Here is a 27920-nt window from a genome sequence, read left to right on the forward strand (position 1 = left end):
AGGTGGGTTAGAATATTTATCAAAAGAAGAGGAAACAATGCTTCTCAGAAGATTATTATTAATATTACAGTTGAAGTTTTTATTGTGTATAAATGTCTGATTTTAAATTTATGACAGCCGGACAGTCATTTTAGTACACCTTATTTGACTCAAAAGTTGCTCTTTCGACAGAAGAGCTTGATCGCCTTCTGGGAGAAAGACCGGACAAACTCAGGTCTTTGCCATCTTACACCAGTCCAGCATTATTATCCAGAGTGGCTCCCATCTACAGCATCGCCTCATCGTCTTGTACCCGGCTTCGACAAGCCTGCCAACCCTTTCGCCGTTCACAATATCCACATATTCAACCTCAGCAACCCTGTTATCTTCCCCCTCCTGATGCTCATCCAAACAGCTCCTTCGCCCTGTATTCACCCTGTGGACAGCAGTCAGCCACTGCAAATCTGAACTCTCCCATGGCTGGGAAGATGCCGCCTCTTTACAACGGCACCCTACAGGCTGAGTACAGCGTTGGGCCCAGGAGCATGCAGGACCTGCTGTTGGAGGGAGAAGCCAGTTATGATGTCGATACGCTGAACCCGAGTCTGACTGACCTGCAGCTGCAAGGTAAGACAGTCAAACAGGGACAAAATGATAAGAAACTAAAATAAAACAGCGGGAAACATGTTGCTGTGTGATTGAATTCGTAATGATTTGTACCGTTTAATTCAAATTTCTGTAGATATTCACATTAAATACTGACGGATGTATGTTCATGGCTGATATACTGTTTTCTCAGTTCATTTGAGGATAAGCAAACACAGGAATACAAAAGTTATGTTTAAGGTAATTTAGAAACAGTTCACAGAAGAGCACTGACATGTTTGTTTTCTTGCTTGCTACATAATCCAGGGAATAATGATTTCATAAGCAAATTTATCTCAAGAAAGGCTTTATATTATGTCTTCATATGACAAAATAATACTCAGTGACGTGGACCAAGCCGTCAAGCACAAAAACACACAAGTTTAAAGTTCCAAAAAAGGAAGGATTTATTTTCCAAAAGTAGCTTTCACAAAACAAATGACTAAATCAAAGTTGTAGACTCCTTAAATGAGGTCACCAAAACATAACTCTACTGAAAATAAGCCTGACAAAACCTAAACACCAACTCAAGTAGCAGACCTGTCAAAATGAGACACTGGGCAACACATACAGAGATTGATCAGACCACATTTAACACACAGGGGGAAACTATATACACAATAACTAAACCGAACTAAAAGAAACCCTGATCCGCCTGTGATGTAAAAGCTCTTGGTCTGGTCAGTGAGGGACTTCAGCAAAAAGCCCTGCTCCGCCCTCAGCCCCATTTTTTGTCTGTTCAAGCAGGAAATGCCACACAGCAGTAAAGTAGCACAAATAAAGGAGAAATGAATTACTACAAACAAATAGCAAAATGATGAACAACGTAAACCAAATGTGTGCTAATAAACCAATTTTATACAAACTGCGTGTTGTACTTTAAGTGACTGCAACTCAAAGTAACTAAACATGTGACAGGAACAGTGTTTGTGGGTGAGTGGATGCTACAACCTTTTGTGTGGCTGTCGGCACGGCCATCACAACCAGCATGATAAATACATCTTTAACAAAAATATCGCTTTTACAGGAATATTTAGATTTGTCTGTAGCAACAGCAGGGCATCCAGACATCAATCAGATCTAATGGCATCTTCAGCATTACCGGCTTATTCTTCTTAGTGAGAAATCTCCCACCTGCTCCGTCTTATTCACACTAGATGTTGCAGAGCAAACATTTTAGATTAGCAGACCCCCACAGCTCTGTCTTACCTATCCCCCACACTTCTTTACTTCTTTTCCTTCCATTGTATTACTTACTCTGCTTCAATTGATGAAGTGTTTTGTTTGTGTTTTTGTTCCTCTTTGTTACTCAGAACTCTTTTTATGACTTATGATAAGAAAACAGAGTATTTATATATAACTACAACTAAATGATATTTTATGAATTTCTTTGGCCTTCATATTATCATTTAAACCCATGTTTTTCCTAATGTGAGACATTTAAATGTCTTCTGTGAAAAATGACCAGTTTAAAGGTCCCATGATGTCTCACTTTTAATAAGGTAACCCCCGTGTCGGCCTGCGGGTCAAAGTTGACCTGTTTTAGTTTGAAAATCCATCCGTCCATCCTCTATCCACCGCTTTATCCTCACTAGGGTCATGGGGGGTGCTGGAGTCTGTCCCAGCTGACTCGGGTGAAGGCAAGGGACACCCTGGACAGGTCACCAGCAAGATTTGCTGAATTTTGGTTGATTTTTTTAGCGAACGTTCTAAAAGAAAATAGAAGTTTTACTGATATAGATGTAATTCACTTTTTTAAAAAGATTTTTACTCATTTTGTGAAAATATTTACAAGAATTTTCTCGGCCAATTTGGGGGATTTTTTTAAAAATAAAACTTTTAAGGAGTTATTGGAATTTTCTTCCTAAAAGTTTTTCAGATTTTGTGATATTTGGGGAATTTTTTTGCTGAATTTTTGGATTTTTTTCAGACACGAAAACAATATATTTTTGTGCTCGTAAATGAAGACAACAGGAGGGTTAATAGAAGTCTGGGACAGATGGTGTATTACAAGTTTCAGCTCAAAATACTGCACAAATTGTTAATTTTGATCACGCGTTTAACATCCATGTTTTTAGCCCTGCTGTGATGTCTCAACTACCACAGCTCATTGAGAAACACTTTTAATTGATGTAAAAAAAATTGAAAGACATGAGGAGATGCTCTTTTCTCATATTTTGTGGGTACTGAGACACACTGAGGACAGGAAATTATGATCAAAAGCAATAATAAAAATGGATTTGCATCAAATGTCTGCTTTAGCTAATTTTCCACTGATGCAAACATAATTTGCACTCATTACCGGTCATGTGCTGGATGCTTGTATTCTTTTGCCATGCAAATAAAGAAATAAGAAAAGTTATAATCATACGTATAAACACATTTCACAGGATAAAGTTTAGTCTGATTCAAGATCTATCAGATTTAACTCAACGTAATATATGGGTGCCCTTATGACCTGACTTTATTTCACTATTAGCATCTTAAAAGAAACAAATGGACAGAAAACTTTGCTTCAGGTAACTGAGACAAACTTGCATCCCAAAGTAGGTGATTCTTCCGACCTTCTGGTATGAAATGACAGGGAAGCAACTTGTTGAGCATCACTGCTGAGCAATGATTAGTGGTGCTCTTCTAAATGTTCATTTCCTTTCCTTTTTGCAGGTAACTTGTGGGAGGAGTTAAGGGACGACAGCCTGGTGTCAGAATCACATGTTACCACGACAACCTCGCCCAGTCCCTTCGTCCTGCAGGATCACCACATCCAGACCAGCTGCCTGCAAAACACATCTGTCTGTCAGACATCAGCGATGACCGCCGGTGGTCGATGTAAAGTAGAATATGAGGATGAGGAAACAGGCCATGGACGAAACGTAGAGCAGCCTGCCTGTTTGAATGGACGGCATCCTGTGGTTTACTCAGGAGTGGAGAGTTTGGCCGGATATCTGACCTCCTGCACCACGTCCATCTCATTAATGTAAACCTGTTGCCTCTTTCACCCTCTCTGACAATAAATGTACTTTGTGAACCTGAATGGAGAATTTTCTCACCACAGTATTTGCTTGGGGGTTATTTAACCCATCAAATCCTCTGTTTACAACTATGTGACAAACTGTAGAGGAAATGGTTTTAAAGATAATCACTGTGTCCACAGATCAGTCAATTATAAACAAAAAACTTCTGTCTGAATACACAGATCTCTTGTTTAATCTCATGATAAATTGGCAACGGAAAGTGGTCTGATGAATGAAAAGTAAACAGGAAAACGCTTGATAAATTAAAATTGTAATTAAATTCCATACTGAAAATTATTGTTACATTATTTGTGAATTTGTCTATTTATTTACCGTTTACATGCTGTTGTCCTGTTGATTTACAAGTTTCTGATTTTTGTCATGTATTAATTCATGCATTTTAAAGTCATTTAAAAATGTCAATTTTGTTTTGTCAGTTGTAAATGAATTATCCCAATACAATTAAATGTGAATTTACTGTTTTTAAGTTAATCACTTTATTGATATATACATATCTACATACACTATATTGCCAAAAGTATTGGCTCACCCATCCAAATAATCATAATCAGGTGTTCCAATCACTTCCATGGCCACAGGTGTATAAAATCAAGCACTTAGGCATGCAGACTGATTTTACAAATATTTGTGAAAGAATGTGTCGCTCTCAGGAGCTCAGTGAATTCCAGCGTGGAACTGTGATAGGATGCCACCTGTGCAACAAATCCAGTCGTGATATTTCCTCGGTCCTAACTGTCAGCTGTATTATAAGAAAGTGGGAGTGTGTGGGAACGACAGCAGCTCAGCCACAAAGCGGTAGGTCACGTAAACTGACGGAGTGGGGTCAGCGGATGCTGAGGCCCACAGTGCCAAAAGGTGGCCAACTTTCTGCAGAGTCAGTCGCTACAGACCTTCAGACTTCATGTGGCCTTCAGATTAGCTCAAGAATAGAGCTTCAGCAGAGAGCTTCATGGAATGGGTTTCCATGGATGAGCAGCTGCATCCAAGCCGTACATCACCAAGTGCAATGCAAAGCGTGGGATGCAGTGGTGTAAAGCAGCCACCACTGGACTCTAGAGCAGTGGAGACGCCTTCTCTGGACTGACCAGTCACGCTTCTCCATCTGGCAATCTGATGGACCAGTCTGGGTTTGGCGGTTGCCAGGAGAACCATACTTACTGCATTGTGCCAAGTGTAAAGTTTGGTGGAGGGGGGATTATGGTGTGGGCTTGTTCTTCAGGAGCTGGGCTTGGCCCCTTAGTTCCAGTGAAAGGAACTCTGAATGCTTCAGCACACCAAGACATTTTGGACAATTCCATGCTCCCAACTTTGTGGGAACAGTTTGGAGCTGGCCCCTTCCTCTTCCTACATGACTGTGCACCAGAGAACAAAGCAAGGTCCATAAAGACATGGATGACAGAGTCTGGTGTGGATGAACTGGACTGGCCTGCACAGAGTCCTGACCTCAACTCGATAGAACACCTTTGGGATGAATTAGAGTGGAGACTGACAGCCAGGCCTTCTGGTCCAACATCAGTGTGTGACCTCACAAATGAGCTTCTGGAAGAATGGTCAAAAATTCCCATAAACACACTCCTAAACCTTGTGGACAGCCTTCCCAGAAGAGTTGAAGCTGTTATCGCTGCAAAGGGTGGACCAACGTCATACTGAACCCTATGGAATAGGAATGGGATGTCACTGATGATCATATGCGAGTCAAGGCAGGTGAGTGAATACTTTTGGTAATATAGTGTATGTCTGCATATTCTTGTCATTTAGCTTCATCAGTACTTTTTATCAGTTGATATAAAAACGTCTGAAACAAACAAGCTGTATCTTCAGTCATTGTTCAAACAGCAGTTATTTGAATGCTTGAAGTAGCTATAATTAATCTGTTCATAGCAAATGTATGAAATGAAAATGAAAAAATGAAAAAAGAAATCACTTTCAGTAATGAACCACAGCTTCCCTTCATTTTATGAAGCTAAATAGGAAGTTTCAGCTCAGCGTTTTTGTCCTGACTTTACTGTTTTGGTTTCCTCTCACTGCTCCATTTGTTTTTCGCTTCAGTTTTTTCTAATGAAAAAGCACTAAAAACCCACAGTACACTTCCTGCTCAGCACATAACAGCAGACAGATGCAGTTAGCAAAGTCACATTTAACAGCTAAAAAAAATCAGAAGTTTTCCTCAGAAGTTGGTGGAGACTCAAACTGGGACTAAAAGAAGGTTAATATTAGAAATAAAATTAGCAAATGCTGGAAAACATGACTCCAAATGAGCGACGGCCTCTGATTGGCCGAGTTTAATTAAGTCTTAGAGCATGTAATGTTAGTATTAAAAACAGACAAAGTGCACATTTTTCATTGGTTTTGGTTTGATGCGGTCTACGCTGAGGAAAATTAGTTATCATTGATGAGTAAGGATAATGTTTTTGTGGTAAATGACAGGTGGTGTCATGGCAACAGTGCAGTAAGATTTTTGTCACAGAAGATGGCAGCAAAGCCACTTTGTGACTTACAGCTTGTTGCATAGGAGATGTCGTGGTCTTGTCTTCTACTTTCTGGAGTTTTCTACTTTAAGCAGCCTAACAAACAAAAGAAAATATTATAGAGACCTTGTATAAACTTAATCTAAGTTACATTATTTTAAAACTTTGGGTAATGGATTTCAAACAACCATCATTTATGTATAGTTTTTTGTCATAAATTAATCAAAAAATGCTATTTCTACTTGAAATTGAAGAATTTAAAATCCAACTTGACTCAGAGATGTTTAATTTTTGCCACTTCAGTTCGATATATATGCAGAATTTGACACTTATAGCATAAATGAATATTTGCATATTTGTATATTCCAATTTTAAGTTTTTGTTTTTTTTCTTTTCGGACAATGGAACAATTTTCTGGAATAAAAAGGTACATAAATTATGAATCCAAGGAAAGTCTGGAAGGAATCTTTAATCAATGTTAAATGAGATATTAGACTTAAACGCCTGAATTAACATCAGATAACGTGATCATTTTGTAAATATTCCTTTCCTTATCGCCAGTTTAAAAGAACAAAACAAACAATAACAACAATGTATATCAAGGTTCGGCAAAAATCCCATATTTATTGCAGTGATGGAATTTCAGCTGTCAAAACTTTACACACTTTTTCATTTTATACTTAAAACATTGATCATAATTAAAGTATACACAGTGTTCAGTACTACAGAGAATGTACTGGATATCAAAAGTGGTATCTGACTTTTGGCTAATGTATGCTTTCTGACACTTCAAAATGGCTATTTATTTAAAAAATACTCCTGACGTCGTAGTGCTATGAACATGAAAACGTAAAACAAATGACACATTCACATAGACAAAAGTACACACGGCTGTCATTCGACTGGCCGATGACAGACAGTAGGAGGAGGACGGAGTCGTTCGGATGTGTGCTACTACAAATTTAAGAAACTTGAGGAGTAAAAATGTAATGAGCTTCCTATACAAACTATATACTGTAAATATACATCTGAATGCATTATTATTTATTCATCGTTCCAGGTTAGTTTCATTTCTCTCTTTGTCTCTTGGCCTGTTTCTGCCTCGTCTGGTTTAGTGAGGACCAACAAGGCTCCTGTTTCTCTTCAGATCTCTCAAAACACACCAAATTAAAAAATGTTCTGGTGATGGAGTGGAACCCACATATACAGACTGAAATCAACATGATGTACAGACACTGCATGTGTTTGCTGCCCACACACTCAGTCACGCACGCTGATGCAAACTGATGATAAAACTGGCAGAATTCAATGTTCCTGCAAAACAAAAAAGAGAAAGAGGGAAAGGGAGAAATCTGAAAGGCCAGGCAGCCGAGTACCTGGATGGAACACATGGAGCGAACGGGAGGGAGGATTTAATGCCAGTGGTTTGTCCATCAGTTCATCGGTTTTCTGGTCCTGAAGTGGTAGCTGGATCATGGAAAATGTCTAGAACAGGGAGGAGGAAAGCGTGGAGGTCCTTCTATGGCCCCCCACTGTAGGAATAATCTGCCTTGTTGTGCATCACCAGCTTGTTGTCCACAAAGTAGAAGCTGTCTGACTGCGTCTCATAAGGATGCAGGATCATCTCACGCACTGGGAGGGAAAGAGACAGACAGCATTCAGGATTTTGTAACATCACATCCTCCCTGTGTGGGTGTGTTTGTCTCTCGTGGCTACAAGTACTGCGTGGTGTGTGACACTCACTGATTTCCTCAGACAGCGCAGGGAACTCGTAGATGTGCTCGCATGTGTTCTTGCTGCTGGGCATGCAGAAGCCGAACTCGAAATCGAAGCTCTTTAGCAGCTGGTCGCGGAAGTAGTGCCTCTCAATCATGCGGAAGTTGTTGATGGGGGTGTCGCCCACTGTGAACTCCACCCTGCAGGAGCAAAGGCAGAAAATAAATGCAACAAGATGTGAGCAAAATGAACGTACGAACTGGGTTATCGCATGAAAAATCAATCAATGCCTCCCACCTGACCCCCTCAGAATCAACTGATTTTGTTGCACAGTGACTTACCATGCAACATTTTACCTTCATGCTATGAATGTTTTCAGAGTTACACGCCCTTCATGCACATATGCCAAGTCTGAAATTGTCACTGGAGCCCTTGCAACTTTAAAGACACAATGAGCCACATGAAATTTTAAGGCCTGAAAAACAGATTTACACTCTGTTAAAACCCACCAACTAATCAATTTTACCTCCCAAAGCCAAACTTTGAGCATCAGTATTGTAGAATATGTCATAGTTTCAATCATGAAGCTGCACCAATTTACTGTCTAAAACATAAAGGAATAGAAACAAGGACTGGTACCCTGGATGTGGTATACCATATATGATAATTCACCAGAAAAACGTTTCAAAAGTGCATTTTAGGTGAACTCTCAAGGGTCAGATACTAGGTTGGTAAAAGATATTATGGGATACAAAAGGCCTTGTCTGACAGCTATGATTACTTCGGTGTCAAATAGTTTTCTTATTTATTCATGTTTTCTTAGATTTGGTTGATTTGTATGGAATGACCAATGTACTGTCTCTGCTGATTAAAGGTCAACTTAAAGTAAATTTCAACCTAGACCTTTTTTTTTTAGTGTGTGTTTAGGTCTTCCACTGCTTCTAACGGTTGTCATAACGCTGTACATGCAGGAGCACTGCAGCATTACAACAAAGTCCTACGTAAAGAGAGACAAACAAGCAATCCGCTGATCCAACAGGTTGTAAACCAGCCAACTGTTGATCCAGATTATCTATACTCTTAGATAATTTGTTTTTGTGATCTCGCAGACTTTCTGTTTGGAAGGACGTTTGGTTGGCATAAACCCCTGCTTTAAATTAAAGACTTCCACTGTTGCCACACTCTTTGTTGGCCATATGTAAAAACACACTGGATTTAAATGTTGGCTTGACTTGATGTTTCTAAGCTCACTGTGGCAACACAAAAACGTAAAACCAAAGCTCTTGAAGACACAATCAACTGCTAATTAACAGATAAAAAAAAAAAAAAAGTTAGGATTTTCCTCCAGGGTTTATGCTAGGAACGCTATGGAGGAGGGTCACAAATTACAACTTTACTTGTTGAGTTTGTGTTCTTTTTGAAACAATTTGAGCTAATCTGCAAAACCTTTAGCTACCATTTTCCAATCCTTTGTTTTTAAAAAGAGACAGAACAAGAGCTGCACAAAGGCTGTAGTGTTTCATGTGCACAACTCTAATTCTATCGAATGTACGTCAGGTGTTGGGCTGAAACCTGCCCTCAGCTACAGAGTGGGAGTCTGATGATGAGCACCACTCAGGAGCTCTGACAGTTTTTCTGGTGACTGACTCAGCAGGTGGGCTGCTCTGTATGTTCACGCTGATCATCGTCAGCCTGTTGTCCCACACTGAAGCCCACATACCTCCTACAGCCGCCATGTGTCTTCTGTCAGAGCCACGGCCGACCGGCATCAATGCAGCTCCAGGCAGAGCGCCCACTGTACCACGGCTTTGAAAGGAGCCCACTTTTTTTGTCAGATTTTTGGGCAACATTTTTGAAACACTTGATTTAGTTTTTATTTCTTATTATTGCTGCTAATATGAATATAAGAGCTGCTGCTGCCTGCTGTCCTATCACCCCACTGAGACGTCAAAAGAGAGACACAGTTTAGCATATTTCAGTGGAAAATAGAAAGAAATGACTCATCTTTTTGGAGTTTAGTTAATATAACTTCTGAGTTCAGACCATTTCAGAATCTAAAAACAAGAATTCTTATAAGTTTGAATGAATTTAATTGAATGGATGATCATCTGAAAGTTTGCTGAAGTCATTAAATTAAGTTTAGAAGAACAAACTGCCACACATGCAGACTTCCCAGAATGCATTAGAGAGCTAAAACTCTGCAAAGACTCGCTTATTTTTTGTAGTTTAAAAAAGAGATATTGAGGAAACTTGTTTGTATTTAATCCATGTAAAATTAAGTTAATACAGCTGCTCCTTCTCATCATAATCAAAACAATTATATTGTGTTCTTGAGTTAGGTTTAGTTATTTCTGGTATTTATTTTTATTTTCCCAGGATTACCAGCTACATATTGTTTGCTCACTTGCACCACCCCAGTAAATTTCTTTATCAAGATTTGTTCTTCAGTTTTTTCCTGACAAATTTTAACCATGGAAATAAAAAGGTTAGTACTTCCTCCATCAGTAGACTTATATTTTAACAGAACTACTGTTTTAAATGATTTGATTCATTGTAACAGGGAGCAGCCCCACAGTTTATCAACATACTGATTTGGTAAAGATAAAACTTCGACAGGTAGAGCTGTAAGTTTTCAGCAACAAATGAAGAAAAAACTCTTGTAATCACTGTCTATGTAACTGAATATAATATGCTCAAAAATAAGCTCATATTGTTTTCAGCTTCACGAAGGCGAGAATGAATATAAAGTCCATTATAAATGTTAAATCTGCTGTCTCCAACCAATAAAACAAACAAAAAGCCTGTTGAATCACCATAATGCATGAATCACACATCAACAATAGTCTCATTTTACACATGATTCATGATGATGAAGGAGAAAAATATAAATCGGTGACAAAAAATGCCATATTGTCAGCAGACCCTCCTAAAATACCATCAATTCTGTTTACGGGGAAACTCGTGTCTAATCGCTCTCACGCAGCTGTTGCTTTCATTTAGGTGGGGGAAAAAAAAGCACACATATACAAACACACAACACTTACGTGGCTCCAACCTGCCGCAACTGCAGGAACGCTGGAGTGAACTGGTATCGGACAAAACGGCCGGCGTTGGGGTCACAGTGCTTTTTGCCTCCCGCTAGAGAAGAGGTGAAGAACACAACAGCAGAGTTTAGTATAATTAATTATATGACGCTGTCACAAAGGCTTTTTGTATTTGAGCTACTCTACAATGAACTGAAAGTGCACATTTTTCTCTGTAAATCTAAAATACTTGACAAAAACAATAGACTGTTTATTCATCTTTTAAAACACTGAATGGCCAGTGAGATACATCGACTCTAAATCAGTCTTCATAATATATTCAGAATGTACTGATCTCTCTTATAATCTAGTTTCTGAGGCCTGGATCAGACCTGGTGTTGGAGGTTTAGTGATCTCAAACAGGACTGTCCCTGTTTCCATGTCACGGATCTTAAACCTGGTGAAGTCGATCATGTGGACGTTTTCTTCTGGAGAGCAGAGGTAATCTGAAAAGACAGAGAATGAGCCTTTAGTCAAAAGTAGCCGATTTCATCTTTGTTGACATAATTGTGGGAGATGCAAATCCTTTATGTAAGGCAGAAAATTGTCAAAAAAGGTATGTGGCTCTCTGCCAATACAGTGCTGTCTGTTGTTATAGGCAGGTCTGAACTTCTCTCATTTACATCCATTAAAAATTGCACAGGGTAAATACATTCTTCTGATCATTTTTAGATGCTCGCTATTGTAACCTCACGGCACTGCCAGAAAGGCCATTTATTTACACATCATGTCCTCCTCTGCTCATCTCAGAGAAGATACAGACAATATAAAATTAAAGTATGATATAAAACTATCTGAGTAAGTTTACTTAGAAAAGCCTGCAGCAGTTCATTTCACAGACAGGTGAATTTTCTGCTTCAGGAGAACAGATACAGAAACAAAATTGTAATTTTACATCTATAAATCTATACATCTGTAGATCACTAATCATCCTGCTTGCATTTCTTTCTTTCTTTCTTTCTTTCTTTCTTTCTTTCTTTCTTTCTTTCTTTCTTTCTTTCAAGTTTATTTGAAAAAGGACAGCGTGCTGTTACATTAAAAAGATGGCTGCACCAGATTTAGCATCATGCTAATTTCCATCTGTAGTCCTTGGTCCATAAAAAACAAACATTCCTTATTTAAAACAATGCATATAAAACACATTACATTAACAAAGCAAAACAAAATCAAAATCAATATTAAAATATTTACAAATATGAGTGCAACGTTGTTGGTTTATAGTACAATTATCAATGCTCGCTTGCTTGTACTCTGTTGTATCTCATGGTAACCTGCTCATCAGGCTCACCTACTTTGAGGTAAAGATGCCCAGGGCACAGCAGAGTCTGGTTATGCAACTTAAACTTTGCTTAAAATTAATCAAACTCTGACTGGTGTGTGACAGGGAGAGTGAAGTTTCCCACAGCTACAAAAATATGAGCTAAAAGCTACAGGATAAAGAGTTTTCTGTTAACCAAAACAAAAAGATATGCAATATTAAAACGGGCAGAACAGGACAGCAACTTGTAAAATCTAAGTTTAAAATGAAAGAAATACACTATAATGTTAGGACCATTAAGAGCAACCTGAAGTCACTGAAAATATGAATGCATTTCCATTTTTATTAACAATCATTTAATTCAAAACAGTTCCAACCAGGTGCTAAAAGTCACACAATTAGTTAAATAAGACCATCTGAGTGCAGTGAATGAGTCTCATTGTACTCTAAAGACATCTGTATCTGGTAGGTCTACTCACTAGTGAACTTGGACTCCTAGCTGTATAAGGACAAACGAACACTCCAGGTAACTACACACAAGGGTTATTAAAAAGCTAAATATAGGGAATAGTAACAAGAAAAGCTCCAAGTCACTAGATATCCTTTTGAGTAGAGTTAAATCCATCATTAACAAATTTAGGGAATATAGCACATAAATAAATCTGTCTAAAGTATGCTGCACTTCAAAACTGAGTGAACATTCAAGAAAGAAACTAGTGAGAGAGGCCACCAAGACATCTATGACTTCTCTAAATGAGTTACAAGCTACAAGAGATTGGAGAAACTGTTCATATAGCAACTATTGTCTGTTCTTTACCAGTCGAGGTTTAGTAGGAGAATGACAAACAGAAAACCATCGGTGGGGAAAGTTTGGCTACATTTTACCAGAAGGCATGGGGCAGATACTGAAGTCAGCTGAAGGAAGATTCTTTGGTCATTTTACATTATGTTTGATAGACACCAAACACTGCACATCATTCCAAACACACCATCCCCATCATGAAGCATGGTGGTGGCAGCATCATGATGTAGGGATGCTTCTCAGCAGCATTGACGGAAGGCTTGTAAATGTAGAGGGTAAAATGAATGCAGCATAGGATAGAGAAATCCTGGAGGACAACTGATGCAGTCTGCAAGAGACCTGTGACTTGAGAGATTTGTTTCTGAGTGCTCTGGGCACAGCAGAGTCTGGTTATGCAACTTAAACTTTGTGTAGAATTAATCAAACCATTACCGGTGAGTGACAAGGAAGGCCAACTTTCCCAAAGCTGTGAAAATATATGCAGACTTGTAAAATCATTTTGCAAAACAAAATAAAGAAATATGAAACACTAAAACAGGGTACGACAGGATAGCGCCTTGTAAGATCAAATTTTAAAATGAAATAAATGCAAAACCCCTCCCAAAAAACAACTAGGATACTGTCATTAAGACCAGCAAAAACTTGTTTAAAACATTCTTCAGACATCTGTGAGCTGTTAAAGTACAGTGGGGCCAGATGTGTTCAGAAACAAACCCAGGTGCCAACTCATACATGGCTTTAGGAACAAACAAAAGAGCCTTATAAATAATTGTGTATTTAACAGATAACCAGTGCAGGGATGCTGGTACAGGAGTAATGCTTTCCATTTGTTGGAGTCTTGCACCATCTGCAGACAAGACAGTGATGACAGGCCAACACCCAGGTACACTGAGTTACAGTAATCTAGGCTGTTATTCAAACAGATCTGAATTTAGCAATTTTTCTCAGTTGACAGGAGCATTCTTTTACCGCTGTGTTCAGAGCTGAGTCAAAGATGACACCAACGTTCCAGCAAGTTTCTGTTAATGACCCTGACTGGCTGGTGATGGTCCGTGCAGTGTTGGAGTAGACCAAACAGTCACTTCTGTCTTATTGTCATTTAGCTGATGATGGTTTTTGGCCATCCAGTATGCACACACCTCGGATATGAATGAATAAGATGACAACACAAACCTCCTCAGCATCCTGTGATAGCGCTCACTAGACAGGTTGCTTCACAGCAGTGATAACGAATTCGTTTTCAGTCGTGGTCATTATTAATTTCATCTCACAGGTTTTTGATTCCATTGAGCAGCAACGTTGTCAAGTCTTTGTGTGTGTGTCCATGTATGTGTGCAGGCATGTGTGAGACACTCTCTTCACAACAGGGCAGGATTAGACCTAAGAGGCTTATTGTGTTTTACCATCACATGGACCGACTAGTTACACACACACACACACACACACACACACACACACACACAGATGCACGCAAACACGCACACACACACAGATGCACGCAAACACGCACACCTACTATCTCATTAGGGTTAAGGTAGAGGCAGCTATTCTTAGCAGTCTAGGTTACATAAGTGCTGAAGAGTCTTTCTTATTGATACTTTCAGACAGCAAGTTTAGAAATACAGTCGTGAGGGAAATCAAAAGTTACACCGAATTTATTATCGACTCGCATCAAAGTGTCTGTGTGCATGTCCACACTGGCACAAAGTCGCAGTTGCATCCTCTTCTGTTTGTGAGGGTTAAGGAGCAGATGGGCCACACAGGCTTTAGCCACCTGCTCGAAGATATTTATAGAGCTTTTCATAAAGGGGCTGTACACATTACCTGACACCTTGTCTATAAACGTCCCTCTTGTGAAACTTAAGAGATTTAATCCAGTGGACAGCAGGCAGCATTTCAACGTAAAACCAAGGAAGTGACAATGAGTAGCACTTGGAATGAGTTTATACATTTATTCAAAGTTTCTCATGCTGAAACCAAAGAAAAAATATCTCGTGTTTTCCTTGAGAAAGTTCATTACTACTGATGGCAAATTATTAAAATTGCAGAGTTGCATAATTAAAATGGAAATATGTTTCTTTTACAGACGTGATGATGTCAACCTGAATCACAGCCAAGACTTGACAAACCTTATTAACGTTTTCAAACAGCAGAACAGAGTGTCATATTTAGTTTTTCATTGAGTTGGATCTTGTGATATGCACAGTAAGTGTATTACAAAACACTTTAAGAATACATAGAAATTCTCTAACTTTGAACTTTTAAAAGTTGAGTTGTGCATGAGCTCATATAATGGAGTGAAGTACATCATCTTAAACACTGTATATGTGCATGAATATGTACAAATAATGGCTCTATACCCTCTGTGTGTAGCTGTTTTTTGTGTGTGCGTGTTAGTTTGCAAGTTTGCAGTTGTTTCCTCATCTCTGGTAACACATCATGTTTACATACTGTTGACGTGTTTCCATGGTGAAAATCACAAGACTGGGCAAGAAATATTCATGTAAAGCTGCTCTGGCTCCAAAATGCAGTCTCTTTAAATGACCTTCCAAACTAGTAAGAGGGTTTAAGAACTGCAGCGCCCTCTAGTGTCGGTTCACTTTTCTACGAGGGGCTTATCTCCACTGAGAACAGCACTATAAGCCTGCTGTTAGTCCAGGACTGTGTTTTCTCTAAAGCGACAGCAAGGAAACACTTTGACACAGAACATACAGAGTGAGTGCCTTCACACTGTGTGTCCTGGATGTAGTTACTGCAGAGACTTATTCTGAGATGACCCCAAGAAAATGATCATCTTGACTGGAAGTCAGTCATAAACTGGATCAAATACTGTTATATAAGACCGTGCAAAACTACTCAGTTTCAGTTCACAGAAATGAGCATGTCTGAGCTACTCGTGCTAAAAATATAGCGGCAGGATTTATGGCCGCCGATGCTATTTGCTGCTCCTGTATAATGTGACAGTAGATGAGCGATGAAATGCACATAGGGTTCTTGAGCCGAGTGACTGATGCAACATTATTTTCAGAGTGCAGGATGCATTAGATATGTAATCCTGCTGACACTGGACTGAACCTTCTTATCGAGCTGCACTGAGGACAAATACCATAAACTCAAACTCGCCACTGAAGCCATGGAACTTTTGATAGATACAACATGATACACTTATGTTGAAATGTGACATTAGATAGAATTACTAAAGGCTCAATAAAATCTGAAGGACTTTTTTAATTGTGAAATTGTGATATAGATCAAAATTGTCAATTTCTTACAGTGGATAATGCAATTTTCTGAATATGTTTTGTCTGTTTATCATCTTTAAAGGGGAACTTCGTTTTTTTTCAACCTGGGGTCTGTTTTCATGTCATTTCATACATGTAAGTGATGGAGAAATGAATTTTCGACATAGCTCCAGTATTTAGCCAGGCAGGCAGCTTAGCAGCTCACCTAGCGAAAAGTATGGGGCAACTGGCCCCCCCACGTCAAAGTCCGCCCTAACGTGCTTTTTTCCCCACACTGACCGGCTCGGATAGTCTCAATGAGTGTCCCACAACATACTAGAGATGAGAAGTGAATGAAAACCTCCACATTACCTGGTGATCACTCTTTATTTTGGTCTGTATCCAAATCTCGGGATTTAGGAAGCAAATCTCGTTCCTAAATCGCGCGATAGCTCGCGCCAAAACACTGGTGGGGGAAAAAGCTGTTTGCCTCAGGTGAAGAGAGACGAGTAGAGCGATTTTGTGTCGGATTACCAAAGTTTTATGTCGAAGTGCATCAACTAGAGTTTCAGGGTCCATTTGTAAAATGCTTAGCCACAACTTTAGCATTTCCTTCTCCGAGTACGGTAGTCTGTGAAAGCCGCGCGAAGTGCAGCTCACCATCCTGTTGCCACAACTCGGAAATGCGCACTGACGACCCATTAGTTTCACCAGGTTTAGAAAAAACTAACTGTTCTGTAATCCGACACAAAATTGCTCCACGCGTCTCTCTTCACCTGAGGCAAACAGCTGTTTCCCCCACCAGTGTTTTGGCGTGAGCTATCGTGCGATTTTGGAACGAGATTTGTTTTCTAGCATCCTGAGATTTGGATACAGATTTGCCTCGCTAAATACAGGAGTTATGTCGAAAATTCATTTCTCCATCACTCACATGAATGAAATGACATATGAAAACAGACCCCAGGTTGAAAAAAAAAAACGAAGTTCCCCTTTAAGTGATTTGAACTCCCTAATGATATAGTCGGACTATATCAATAAATTTTGTCTGTTTGACAGTCCAGTAAGGATGTAACCTGCCCATAATATTGATAATTTGGAATTTTGGAAGAGGACCCTGAATGCATCACGCGTAGCTGTCACTGTGCTCGTTCTCTTTGTGGGCAGATGACCGATAGACGTATTTTGTGAATCGGAGGTGGCCACCTGCCAAACCTGCTGAAAAAGACAGATGGAGCATTTCATCTGATAGAACAGCCAATGAAGTCACTTTCACCCACTGCAGTGCAAGGATTTGCACACCACCACGTCACTCCTACACTCACATGAAGCTCCGACTGCACCTCAAAAACGCTCTTTGATTTCACGGCCTCTGCACACGGAGCAGCTTGACTGATGACGGCCGACGACACTGACTTTCATAGATTTGTAGTAGTAATAAAAATCTGCCCTTTTCAGATGCTCCGTGTTTAGTGACAACAAAATGAGGCGTTAGCTGAGAGGGGAGAGGAAGGGGACAAAATGCACAAACCCGAGGATGACTGTCATCTTCTGCTGGTGAGAGCTGGTAGACACGGAGAAACACAAAGAAAATGACAGAGGGCGCCGAGAAAGGAGATTGTGCATATTTGTGGAAAAGAACTGTGAGACATCTCGACTGTGTGATGAATGTCGCCTCTTTTACAGGCTGCAGTTTGTCACCATCTTTTTAAAGACAAGCCAGGGCCCCAGTTTCAGGGTAAAAACAGATGCTCGGCATATTTAGAGCTATTGCATGCCTGCATTTCTTATTTTGGCCCCCCCAAAAAAATGTCATTTGTAAAAATGCAGATAGATTCAGACTCAAACAAGTGATCATTATTTATTTACACATGAACTGGCAGAGTGGTTTAATTGTATAAATCAAGCTCCAGTGTGTTTTTCAGCTCTTAATGAGCTTTTAATAATGAATGCAAATTTACTGCAAACCTCACCGTGGACACTTTTCATGGGGAATTAGCAAAATCTTGTTGGCTACAGTGTGTCCTGTGTAAAAAAACAAAACAACAACCTGTAAATCGTGAAACACAGCTCCATGCATATCAGAGATTGAGCTTAAATGCTTTAACACTAAATCGCAAATTTGCATACATGTTGGAGAAAGGGACAAGGGAAGTAGAAAACTCTCACCAACATCTGCATATGTATAGAGAAATTTAAGAAATGGTATGACATATTGATAAATGGCTAATTTGCTGTATCTCCATGAGTTAGTGTGAGGTGAGATGATTATTACCACTCTCATATTTGTTCAGCAATTAGCTGGAGCCAGCAGCGTAACACAGTCTGGTTATGATCAGACTAAACTGGGCAGATTAAGTTAAACTAACCAGCTGCTGGCCATAGTTCAATACTGAGTGCGTCAATCTTCTCAGTAAACCCTCTGCAAATAAGGTAAAATGTATATTTTCACAGTAAAATAAAATGATCCCTTCATGCTTTAAAATGACAGAGTTGTGACTATATACTGTCCAATGTGCAGATCTATGGAGTCCCAGCCTCCATTACCGGCTGCAGCTCTAGCACACCAGCTCACCTTCAGCTCTGCTACACCACCACGAAACTAAAAACAAAAAATGCATCGTTTTAATACTGGAGTAATTCTGCCTTGCGTGTTCGAACTGGAAACAGAATCTGAAGAAGAATTAATGATACAGAAAACCCCAAGTTGACAGGATTGGTTTTAGTTTTGTTATGCTTTAAACCCTGGAGGTCTGAATCTGTGCTTTTTTTTATGTACATTGCGGTTTCAAGGTGAAAACGCTCCGCCACAACTGCTTATTTTGCTCATGATGTGCCTTCCAGCGTAGACAGAGCAATATATGGACATATCATTAAGGTAAAGAACTTGATTTTCACCAGAGGGGGTCTTAAAAATTCGCTCTGGAAAGCAAAAAACGATAATGTAGGGACTGTTTCCATAAACTGCCGTCCCTCTTGGAAGATAAAGTGTAAGGAAATAACCACTGCTATATGTGTGCATCCATGTGAAGACGTAATGTTCAACCAGACTATTAAAATCACTATTATTATTGCTATAAAATTTGATGTCAGGCAATAAAAATGAGGCTAAAAGGATTGTTCCAGTTTAATATCTCTGGAAACACCATGATACACATGTTCATATCTCAGTTCTTTCTTTTGCTTACACACACACACACACACACACACACACACACACACACACACACACACACACACACACACACACACACACACACACACACACACACACACACACAAGTGCTCCACTTCACTTCCTTCAACACTGTCACCTAGCAACGCTCCTTCTGTTAGTGCGCCAGCCCGATTAGCCCGTCTTTCTCCTTTCCCTCATCCACCTGCCTGCTCCACAACAAGGTGCAGCAGCGGATCAAAGCAGAGTACCTCGGGTTAGGCATCAGTGGTATGCAAATGAATTGTTCCACGTCTGGGATGTAATAAAGTAATAAAGGTATACCTGAGGCCTCCTCCTATAGAGGGCCCACCCTATGGTGGATTTCACCACCCTGAAGCGTAGCAGGAATGAAATTGAGGCACGATATAAAGACGTTGTGTCTCAACTGCGACTTCAATTACAACATGACATGAAGGATTACAATACACTTTCTTGTTCCTTTGGGGAAACATGTCATTAATGCTCAGCACAGGTGGTCTTCTGTCATTTTACACCACAATTGTGCATCCACTTTTCATATCTTGCTGCCATTTTCCATGCATCTAATTTCTTGTTTTTAGCCTCACAAAAGATTTGGCTCTATGGTTTCCAACAATCAACCTCATCAAATCCTGACACACATTACTCACAAAGAGCAACATCAGACTTGTTTTAAATCTATAATTTTCTCTGGAATATAAAGCCAGTGCAGTTGTGAAAGGATCTCGTTGCCAGCAGCCCTTCTAAAGAGGGTAAAATTAGCACCAAGTCTTGAGTCATGCTGTGCTCCTGTGTTCAGATACAGAGTCTGTCTGACACCAAAGTGGCATTCATAAAGAGCAAGCGAGCTGCCACTTATAGCTTCTTAATCCCCAAGATTAGCCTGGAGTTACAGACTTTCAGCCACAGGGATTGACTTCACATGCCTTATTCTTTCCATTTGACTCTGGGCTCTGTGATCAATGCTGAGACCTTGTGTTCAATTAATCGCTGAACATGAAGAAGAACAATGAAAGCGTGTTTTCTCGTCTCTCTGGCGTTAGAAATAACCCATAGCCGAGGGCAGCCAGTGACATTAGCATTACACGTTGATGTCACTTCATGATGTACAGTGCACCTGTGTACGGCAGGCTGCTGCCTGCCTCTCAGTTAACAGCACCTGTAGGCAAACTGGCAAATGGTGAGGGTCACGAAGAGGTTGCATTCTGAGCACCTGAATGCAGATGAGATTCTTTCCTCTTATCTTTCTCCGGTCGGCACCACAGAAGGGAAAAACACAAGATTCCTCTGAGAGAACGTATGTTGTGATCTAAGCGTCTTGGCTCAGAATGACAGCGAACCATGAAGCCACAGCAAAGCCTAAAAAAAAAAGCATTTTACTTCCATTATCCGCAAAGAAATAGCTTTAGTTTTGCGTTAAATTTTGTTCTTTCTCTTTAGAAGTTGAGCTAATAAAATCAACGCCACTATTATTTCTTTACTAAATATGAAGCTATAACTAGCAGCTGGTAAACTTAACTCTCTACAAAGACTAGACATGCAGAAACAGATTTTGTAACCTTTACCAGCAGTTTTCTGTTCCCAGTCTTTAAAAACATGTAGATCCTTGAATGCAAATGTATATTTTGTAAACTGAAGCCCATGTTCTATAGCAATTCAATGCGCAAACAACCCTGTAACCAAATATGTGTGATTCAGTCAACTTCTTTGTACTACAGACTATTAGACACACCTACAGTATTTGAGCTGTAATATTTCACTAAGCCAATAAATCCAAAGTAGTTTCATTTATTGTTCAATTGATGTCTGCTTTTACAAAGTCTGTCAATTTCATTTGTAAAAACAAATGTCCCCTGTGTGCGTCCGCTGGGTAGATAATAGGATTATATAATAACAGTGATGCATGTATAGACATAAAAAATGCATGATGAGTAAAGGGCTCCAGCTCTGCAGAAAAGCAGAAAGTTGACTGCTTTCTGTCCAGGATCAGCTCTGTTTAATCTGATTTAGATTTTTCAGGGGCAGAGACTGTCTCAGCTAAACCTGCACAAACAGACATGAATGCACTGATATACATATGCATTTGTTTTATATAGTGTAGTAGAAGCTACAATAAATGCCAATCACCCGGAATTGTAATATCACTGAAAGATCGCTGGTTTGCAAGTTGTAGGAAGAATCTCAGAGGTTTCAGAAGAATTAATGGAACAGAAAAAGCGGTTATGGTGTTCACAAACATATAAATGCCTTTTTCTCCTCATTGACTGAATCACCTTTGTGCTTCTGGGAATTCTAAATAATCTTTAAATGTACCAGGAAGAAGCAAATCACTGTTTAGCTGATGCTGTTATGACCCACAGGCATATGGAAGTGGAAAAAATGGCTCACAAATTGTTTTGCGTGAAGGATTAACCAGAAAACAAGGCAGAAAACAACTGATTAAAACCTTGCATGTTACTGTTGCAAACATTAATTCAGTAAATACCATTAACATATTACAGTGTTGATAATTATGTATTTATTAGAAGCCTGCTGGCTGACATCTGGCAGCAGAGTGGAATATCTGACTGTGGAGAAATGCTGTTTGCTGGATTTTGGCCTGCATGTCTGATGTCTAGTGAAAAGTTTCAAAGCTGCTACAAGCAAAAACCATAAACTGGATGTTCCATCGACATCTCTCCTCCAGCACCAACAAGCCGTTTATAGATTTTTAACCTCCTGTTGGTACTAAGAAGCTTCTTTGCATGTTGAGTTCAGCTCATATGTTTTTACTACCATACATAAACAATATTTTCTTCTTGTTTGATTCATTGAAATCCAGAACGCACACAGTCAGGATTGATTGTACAACTTCTACACAGAGTTTCGGTTCATGATGACTTTTTTTTCTCTCCTAAAGACAAAAACATCAGGCAGTAATCACAGAGCCACGTGTTATTGATCAATAATCCAATCCGAGTCTGACACGCGCTTCTGCAGGCTCACATAATGCACCTTCACCGCAATAAAATTGTACGACAGCAACTGCCTGGTTAAAAAAACCAAGAACAAACACAATGAGACACTATTCATGAGACTGTGCTGATGACTGATGTGGATGCAACATGCCACCCCTCTCCACATCAGATCGCTCTGAAAGAATAACCTTGCGACAGCTGTGCATGAGAGATTAAGAACCGGCTGCACCAATCAATTTTAATTAAAGCTGTATCCATTGTGTTGGCAGACATCACAGAGTGGAAATCCCGCCCGACGTAGATAAAGTGCTGCTCTGTGTCCCAGACTTATTAAGGCCAAATAATTGATCGCCCATTAGTGTAAAAGGAACACGACTAGTTTGAGTAAATCATCTGGATGGGGCAAATGATCCTCAGAGTCAGAAATGTCATCCAGTGTGGTCAAGCCTCTCCCATCACTAGACACAATAATGTAAATTTACGAGGGTCTCTTTCTTCTATTATTCTGCATTATTCTTGAAAAGCACTTTCGTACTGCTGTTGTAAAAGGTTTGGATGTAGTGAAGGAGCTGGAATGGCAAATCTAGTGGGACAAAAGAGCTGTTTTAAAAGGATTTAAATCACAGCCTTTGAAAGCAAAATATTTTGGGACTCCTATTATGAGATGTATAATTCTTAAATCATAAAACACGACAACAGAGTGCAGCTTAAGGTTATAGAACCAAACGTAGATGCGTTTTACTGCAGCTCATTTGATATAGACGGAGAAACTTGATTAAACCTTTCTCACCTCAGACTGAGATTGACTGCATGGAACACTTCGACAGTCCTACAAGCGCGATTAAATCATGCAGGAGGTTTTTCACGAGGACCCCACAAAGATATTTGTGAAGCAATGAGCGTGCACCATCATCCTCTGTCCAGTGACCAGTCAGAACAGGTACTATGGTTGGATGATATTTCCACCTTAACTGTCTTCTTCTGTTCATCAGATCACGTTTAGAATAAACAGAGCCAGTTCCATGATGCACAAAAACAGAAATACTCACTTAACGTTTTCTGCTTGACATCATCACTGCATTTCTCGCTCAAAGAAAGACGATCGCTTGTTGAAAAATTGTAAAAATCCTGTGTGAGAGTAACAATAACCTGCATTGTGTATTGTAATGGACTCTGATAAGCCTCCTTGGTCAGACCTCACGGTCTCACTGGGCAGTAATGCATAACTTTATATTATGATGCACTAATTAGAGCTGCAACAGCTAATCTATTAGCTGTCAGCTGTTATATTAATCACTGCACATTTTGCTAAATAATTGAATTTCTGTACTTCTTTGTGGAAAAAAATAATACCTTTGGGTTGTGGACAAAACAAGACATTTTTGGAAAACACTGATGAACATTTTTTCACCATTTTCTAACAACTACTTGATTAATCAAGAAAATAATATGCCTAGAAATCAAAAATTAAAATATTTGTCAATTAACAGTAATGTGATTTTTTTTTTTTAGGTCATGATGGGTTTACTATTTGAAATTCAGTAACTATATTGCATTTACTAATTCTAGTGATTCTTCACAACTTTTGCTAGCTCTTTGCTGTCTTAGCAAAATCAACGTTAGCTGAAGGGTTGATATCAGTTTGGCTCCTTTTATTCAGACTGATGTGGACAGACCTCTACTGATAGAGGAGAAAGCCACGCGTTCACCTGTATTTAGGAATCCTCTAGGTTTATTGTGAGATGCAGGCAGTGGTACATGAAGATTTTTTAATAGGGGTGGAAATGTGGGACCACTGGATGTCTTGGGGAGGCACAAAACGGCTACAAAAACAGCTGTACTAAAGTGGTGGCACCCTTGGTTGGCATCTGTAAAGTCCAAGTGTCTCTGGAGAGCTGTGTGCCGTCACTGAGGCTAAGTTAGCTGCTACTGGAGGGTCAGTAAATCCCTCCAAAGATGTTTGAAGGCTGTTATGACAGAGCTGAGGTGAGTAATGAAAATTAAATAAAAGTAAAGTACAAATTACTATAGGCTAATTAGGAAACCATCAAAATGAGAAGTTAGTAATTTATCGCCATTTTTAAATAGCTTTCGGTCCCCAGAGCCATAAACACCCGTCACCTATCAGCACAGCCCCCTGTGGTGTTTTAGCCCTGGGCTGCTTTCTGTCTGAATCTCTGCTAACGGTGTGTTAGCTCAAACATCTGCAGCTCTGAGTGTCCTCTAATCCAGCTGTGGAGTGTATCCTTTACATTCAAAGCATTTCCAATAAGGCACACGGTTTTTGCTTTTCATCAACAGGATATTTTCACTCTCTTGCTGAGGCACTCCATTGGAAACACAATTAGACACGGAGGATGATGGAAAAGTGGATACAGCAGAGAAGTCAATAACAATTTCAACACAAAACAGATTTCAGAAATGCACCAAACATGATAAAAGAATTATAGAAGAGCTACATAGTTGAAGTTTTCTTTTAAAGTGTATGTTTGATTATAGCTATGGATAATTCGATTTCACACTCCTGTCGTCCATCTGGAATTATTGTAATTCTTTCATATAAAGTTTCAAAATGCATGTAATAAACGCAAAATGCATTTTGGAAGCAGCCGTGGGTTTATGTCTGTCTGCAGGCTTATCATAAATCATCCATCATGCAAACAGTAAACTGATAATGTGCCATTTTTCTTGTCACAGCGGTGCTCCTCGTCTGCCTGGATTATATTTCTTCTGTGCTCTGCCTGTGTGACAATGAGGCTCTGTGGCTCGCTTATCAGCGCTGAGCCACCGTGACAGACTGGAGCGGGGCTGCCCCAAAATGGTGGCATTTACTACCCAAAAGCACAACTGGAGAAGTCATTTACTCTGCAGGATGTGGCGTTTTCTGCGCCCCTCCTTTCCAAATGGGATTTTCTTTCTCTTGCAGCACAAAACAATGCCCTGAATTGTGTGACATGGTGCTTATCCCTGTTGTGTAGGTGTTTTTATGGTGTGTTGTTCAGAATGGAAGCAATCTTGGACATCCGTGTTCGACATGATCTGTTCAATCTAAATATCATTCAGCTATGATTGAAATTAACTAAAATCCCATTGCTTTTAAATAGATAACACACATATAAGGAGTTTCTATTACAATTTTAAGCCAGTGTGAAGCCAATTAATGAACGAAGAGGGAATGCAGTAACTCCTTTTCTAATCTTGTGCTTTGGCTCCAGGGTCATTAATTAACTGAGGTGTATCACTTCATTGCAGAATGCTGCGTTTCAGCCATCCTGACATAATCCAGATTACATGTCAGAGGAGAGCGGAGATTACTGCACCATCATGAGTGATTTAGGAATTATCGCACTGATGCAGCCCTGCTATGGCCTCTCCGCTGAGGGCGGACCGAGTGAGAACAGATGAGACGTCTGAGGAAGGACGAAGGCAGCATGAGACAGTGTGAGTCGTCATTTTAAGAGTTTGTTTTTGAGTGAGGTCAGTTTTGACCTCAGACTCTACTGTCAAATCCTGTTATTGACATAAATGAAGCAAACAGTATAGGACTCATTTAGTACTGGCCAAGCAGCTCAAATTTGTTTGCTTTCTTGTGTTGGTGGTCTGTTGAAAGTTAAAACTATCAATTTAAAAGTGAAAGTAGATCAGATATTGTTTTTATATAACAGTGTTGCAAGAACTTTAATGTTTACATTTGGATTACTAATAATTTTGTGCGTTTTATTTTTTGAATGTGCATTTCAAATATTTGTCTTTTTAGTTTGAATTTTTTCAAGTATCTTCTGTCTTTTTCTTCTGTTTTAGTCAGTCAGTTTTAAATATTCTGAAAAATCTGTGAAGACCTCATTCAACTTGTATTGTTTTAGATTTATTACATTTACTTCATTCAATTTTATTGCTGCATTTTTTATGTTATGTTTTACATGTTCTTTTTTGTTGCAGTTTGGCTGCAGAGCAGTGATATCCAGTTAATCATTACACAACAAAAAAATCCTAATAAAACACCTGGTATAGATTATTTCACATGTTTTAATCCTTTGTCACAGTCACACATTGCTGACAAAACTGCTGTGATGGGGTTGAAAACGCCTGGAAATAACATAATTCAATGTTCAATTTCAATTTCCCAAGCTAATATTTCTAAAATGAAGCAGTAAACTCCACAAACCTAGTTTTTCCTTTAGCTTAACTGTATCTTTGTAGGCCTCGGGTATCTATGCTTCCTTGCAGCAAGCTCTGACCCCAAACCACCTCCACATAATGTACAATTTCATATTATTCCACCCATACAGTTCAGTCTAGATCACAATGGTAAGGCAGAAATGGCACAAAGTCTTTTTTTTAAATCCTCTTCTCCAACTCTACTCTTCTAATATAACTGGATGGTGTGAAAGCAATCCTACTGGAGTCTATCTGCTGCCATCCTGTTTCCATTACATAACACGGAAAACAGTTTGCACCATATCATAAACAACAGGGAGATAGCATTCTCCTCTTGCATTGGTTCCAACTCAGTGTGTGTGATGAGCTCTAATCAGTGGATCATATCTGTGGCCACCTGTTACCTCAGAGCCACAGGTGTGTGGAGGTGACTGAGTCGTAAGAGACACTTTTTTTCCCTCCAGCAGGATTTGAGAGGCAAACCAGGAACTACATGCACTCACCTTCTCTTTCACATAGAGAGATAAAAACACATTTAAATATGCAAACACACGCTGAAGCTTTGTGAGCAGGCAGGTAAAGTTTGCGCAACAATCTAAGGTCGATACTTAGGAATTGTAGCGACCCTTGGATTAGAAATGAAATCTGTAACTGCTCATTGACAGTGGTTTAAAGTGGCGACTGTTGTTTAAAGCTGTAGAGACAGTTGGAGGTCCTTTCAGTCTGTGTCGCTGTCCATGGTATCCAAGTCTCCACAGCAGAGAAAATATGTTAGAGGACACCGAACATGGAAGCACATGGTTGCACTAATCTGCTCCAACTGAGAGGCTTTAACTAGTCCTACCATCGTGCCACTTGCAGCAGGTTACTTACTCTTGGTGATCTTCTGTAGCCCGAGCACATCCTCGGGCGTAATTACGGTATTTCTGCGCAATTCTTCTTCGGTTGTAACCGGGATCCCCATGTCTGCTGAGTTGCAGCCCTGCTGCACTTTCATGTCCAACAAGAAGAGGGTTTGTTGGCTGCTCGACCTGCCAGGGACTGAGGCTTTCTGATGCTCTCGGCGTCGTCGCCGCAGGAGCCGATTTACGTGCGTCGGAGCCTTTTAGTTGCGCGCTGGCTAATACACCGTGCAGCAAACAGGCTCTGTGCTGCTACAAGAATAACTCATTCTCCGTGCCTCCTCCCCTTCTCGATCCGGTAAAAGATAAAAATCAGCCCTTAGCTCCCCTCCCTCCTGCGCTCAAGGCTCACCGGCTCACTCACAAGCTATTTAATCCAAATCCTGTGGCTTTAAACCGACCAGTCGTGCGTGGCTGACCGTCTGCGCGCCTCGTCATCTGCTCACACAGCAGAGCGAGCATGGCCGGGCTTTGCTCAACACCACTAACTCCTTTCTCACCTC

The 27920-nt window shown here is 39.8% G+C and overlaps 1 protein-coding gene across 1 annotated transcript; it reads right to left on the reverse strand.

Moving 5' to 3' along the window:
- Nucleotides 1-6725: 6725 nt before the first annotated feature.
- Nucleotides 6726-27887, reverse strand: unc119a (unc-119 homolog a (C. elegans)). Its single transcript, XM_022210768.2, has 5 exons — nucleotides 27389-27887; nucleotides 11259-11372; nucleotides 10888-10981; nucleotides 7871-8043; nucleotides 6726-7759 (listed from the first exon to the last, which is right to left on the reverse strand). The coding sequence occupies exons 1-5, from the start codon at nucleotides 27510-27512 to the stop codon at nucleotides 7647-7649; spliced, it is 618 nt and encodes a 205-aa protein (XP_022066460.1). The 5' UTR covers nucleotides 27513-27887; the 3' UTR covers nucleotides 6726-7646.
- Between the last annotated feature and the right edge of the window lie 33 nt (nucleotides 27888-27920).

Source organism: Acanthochromis polyacanthus, chromosome 13, assembly GCF_021347895.1.
Source record: "Acanthochromis polyacanthus isolate Apoly-LR-REF ecotype Palm Island chromosome 13, KAUST_Apoly_ChrSc, whole genome shotgun sequence".
Taxonomy (NCBI): Eukaryota; Metazoa; Chordata; class Actinopteri; family Pomacentridae; genus Acanthochromis; species Acanthochromis polyacanthus.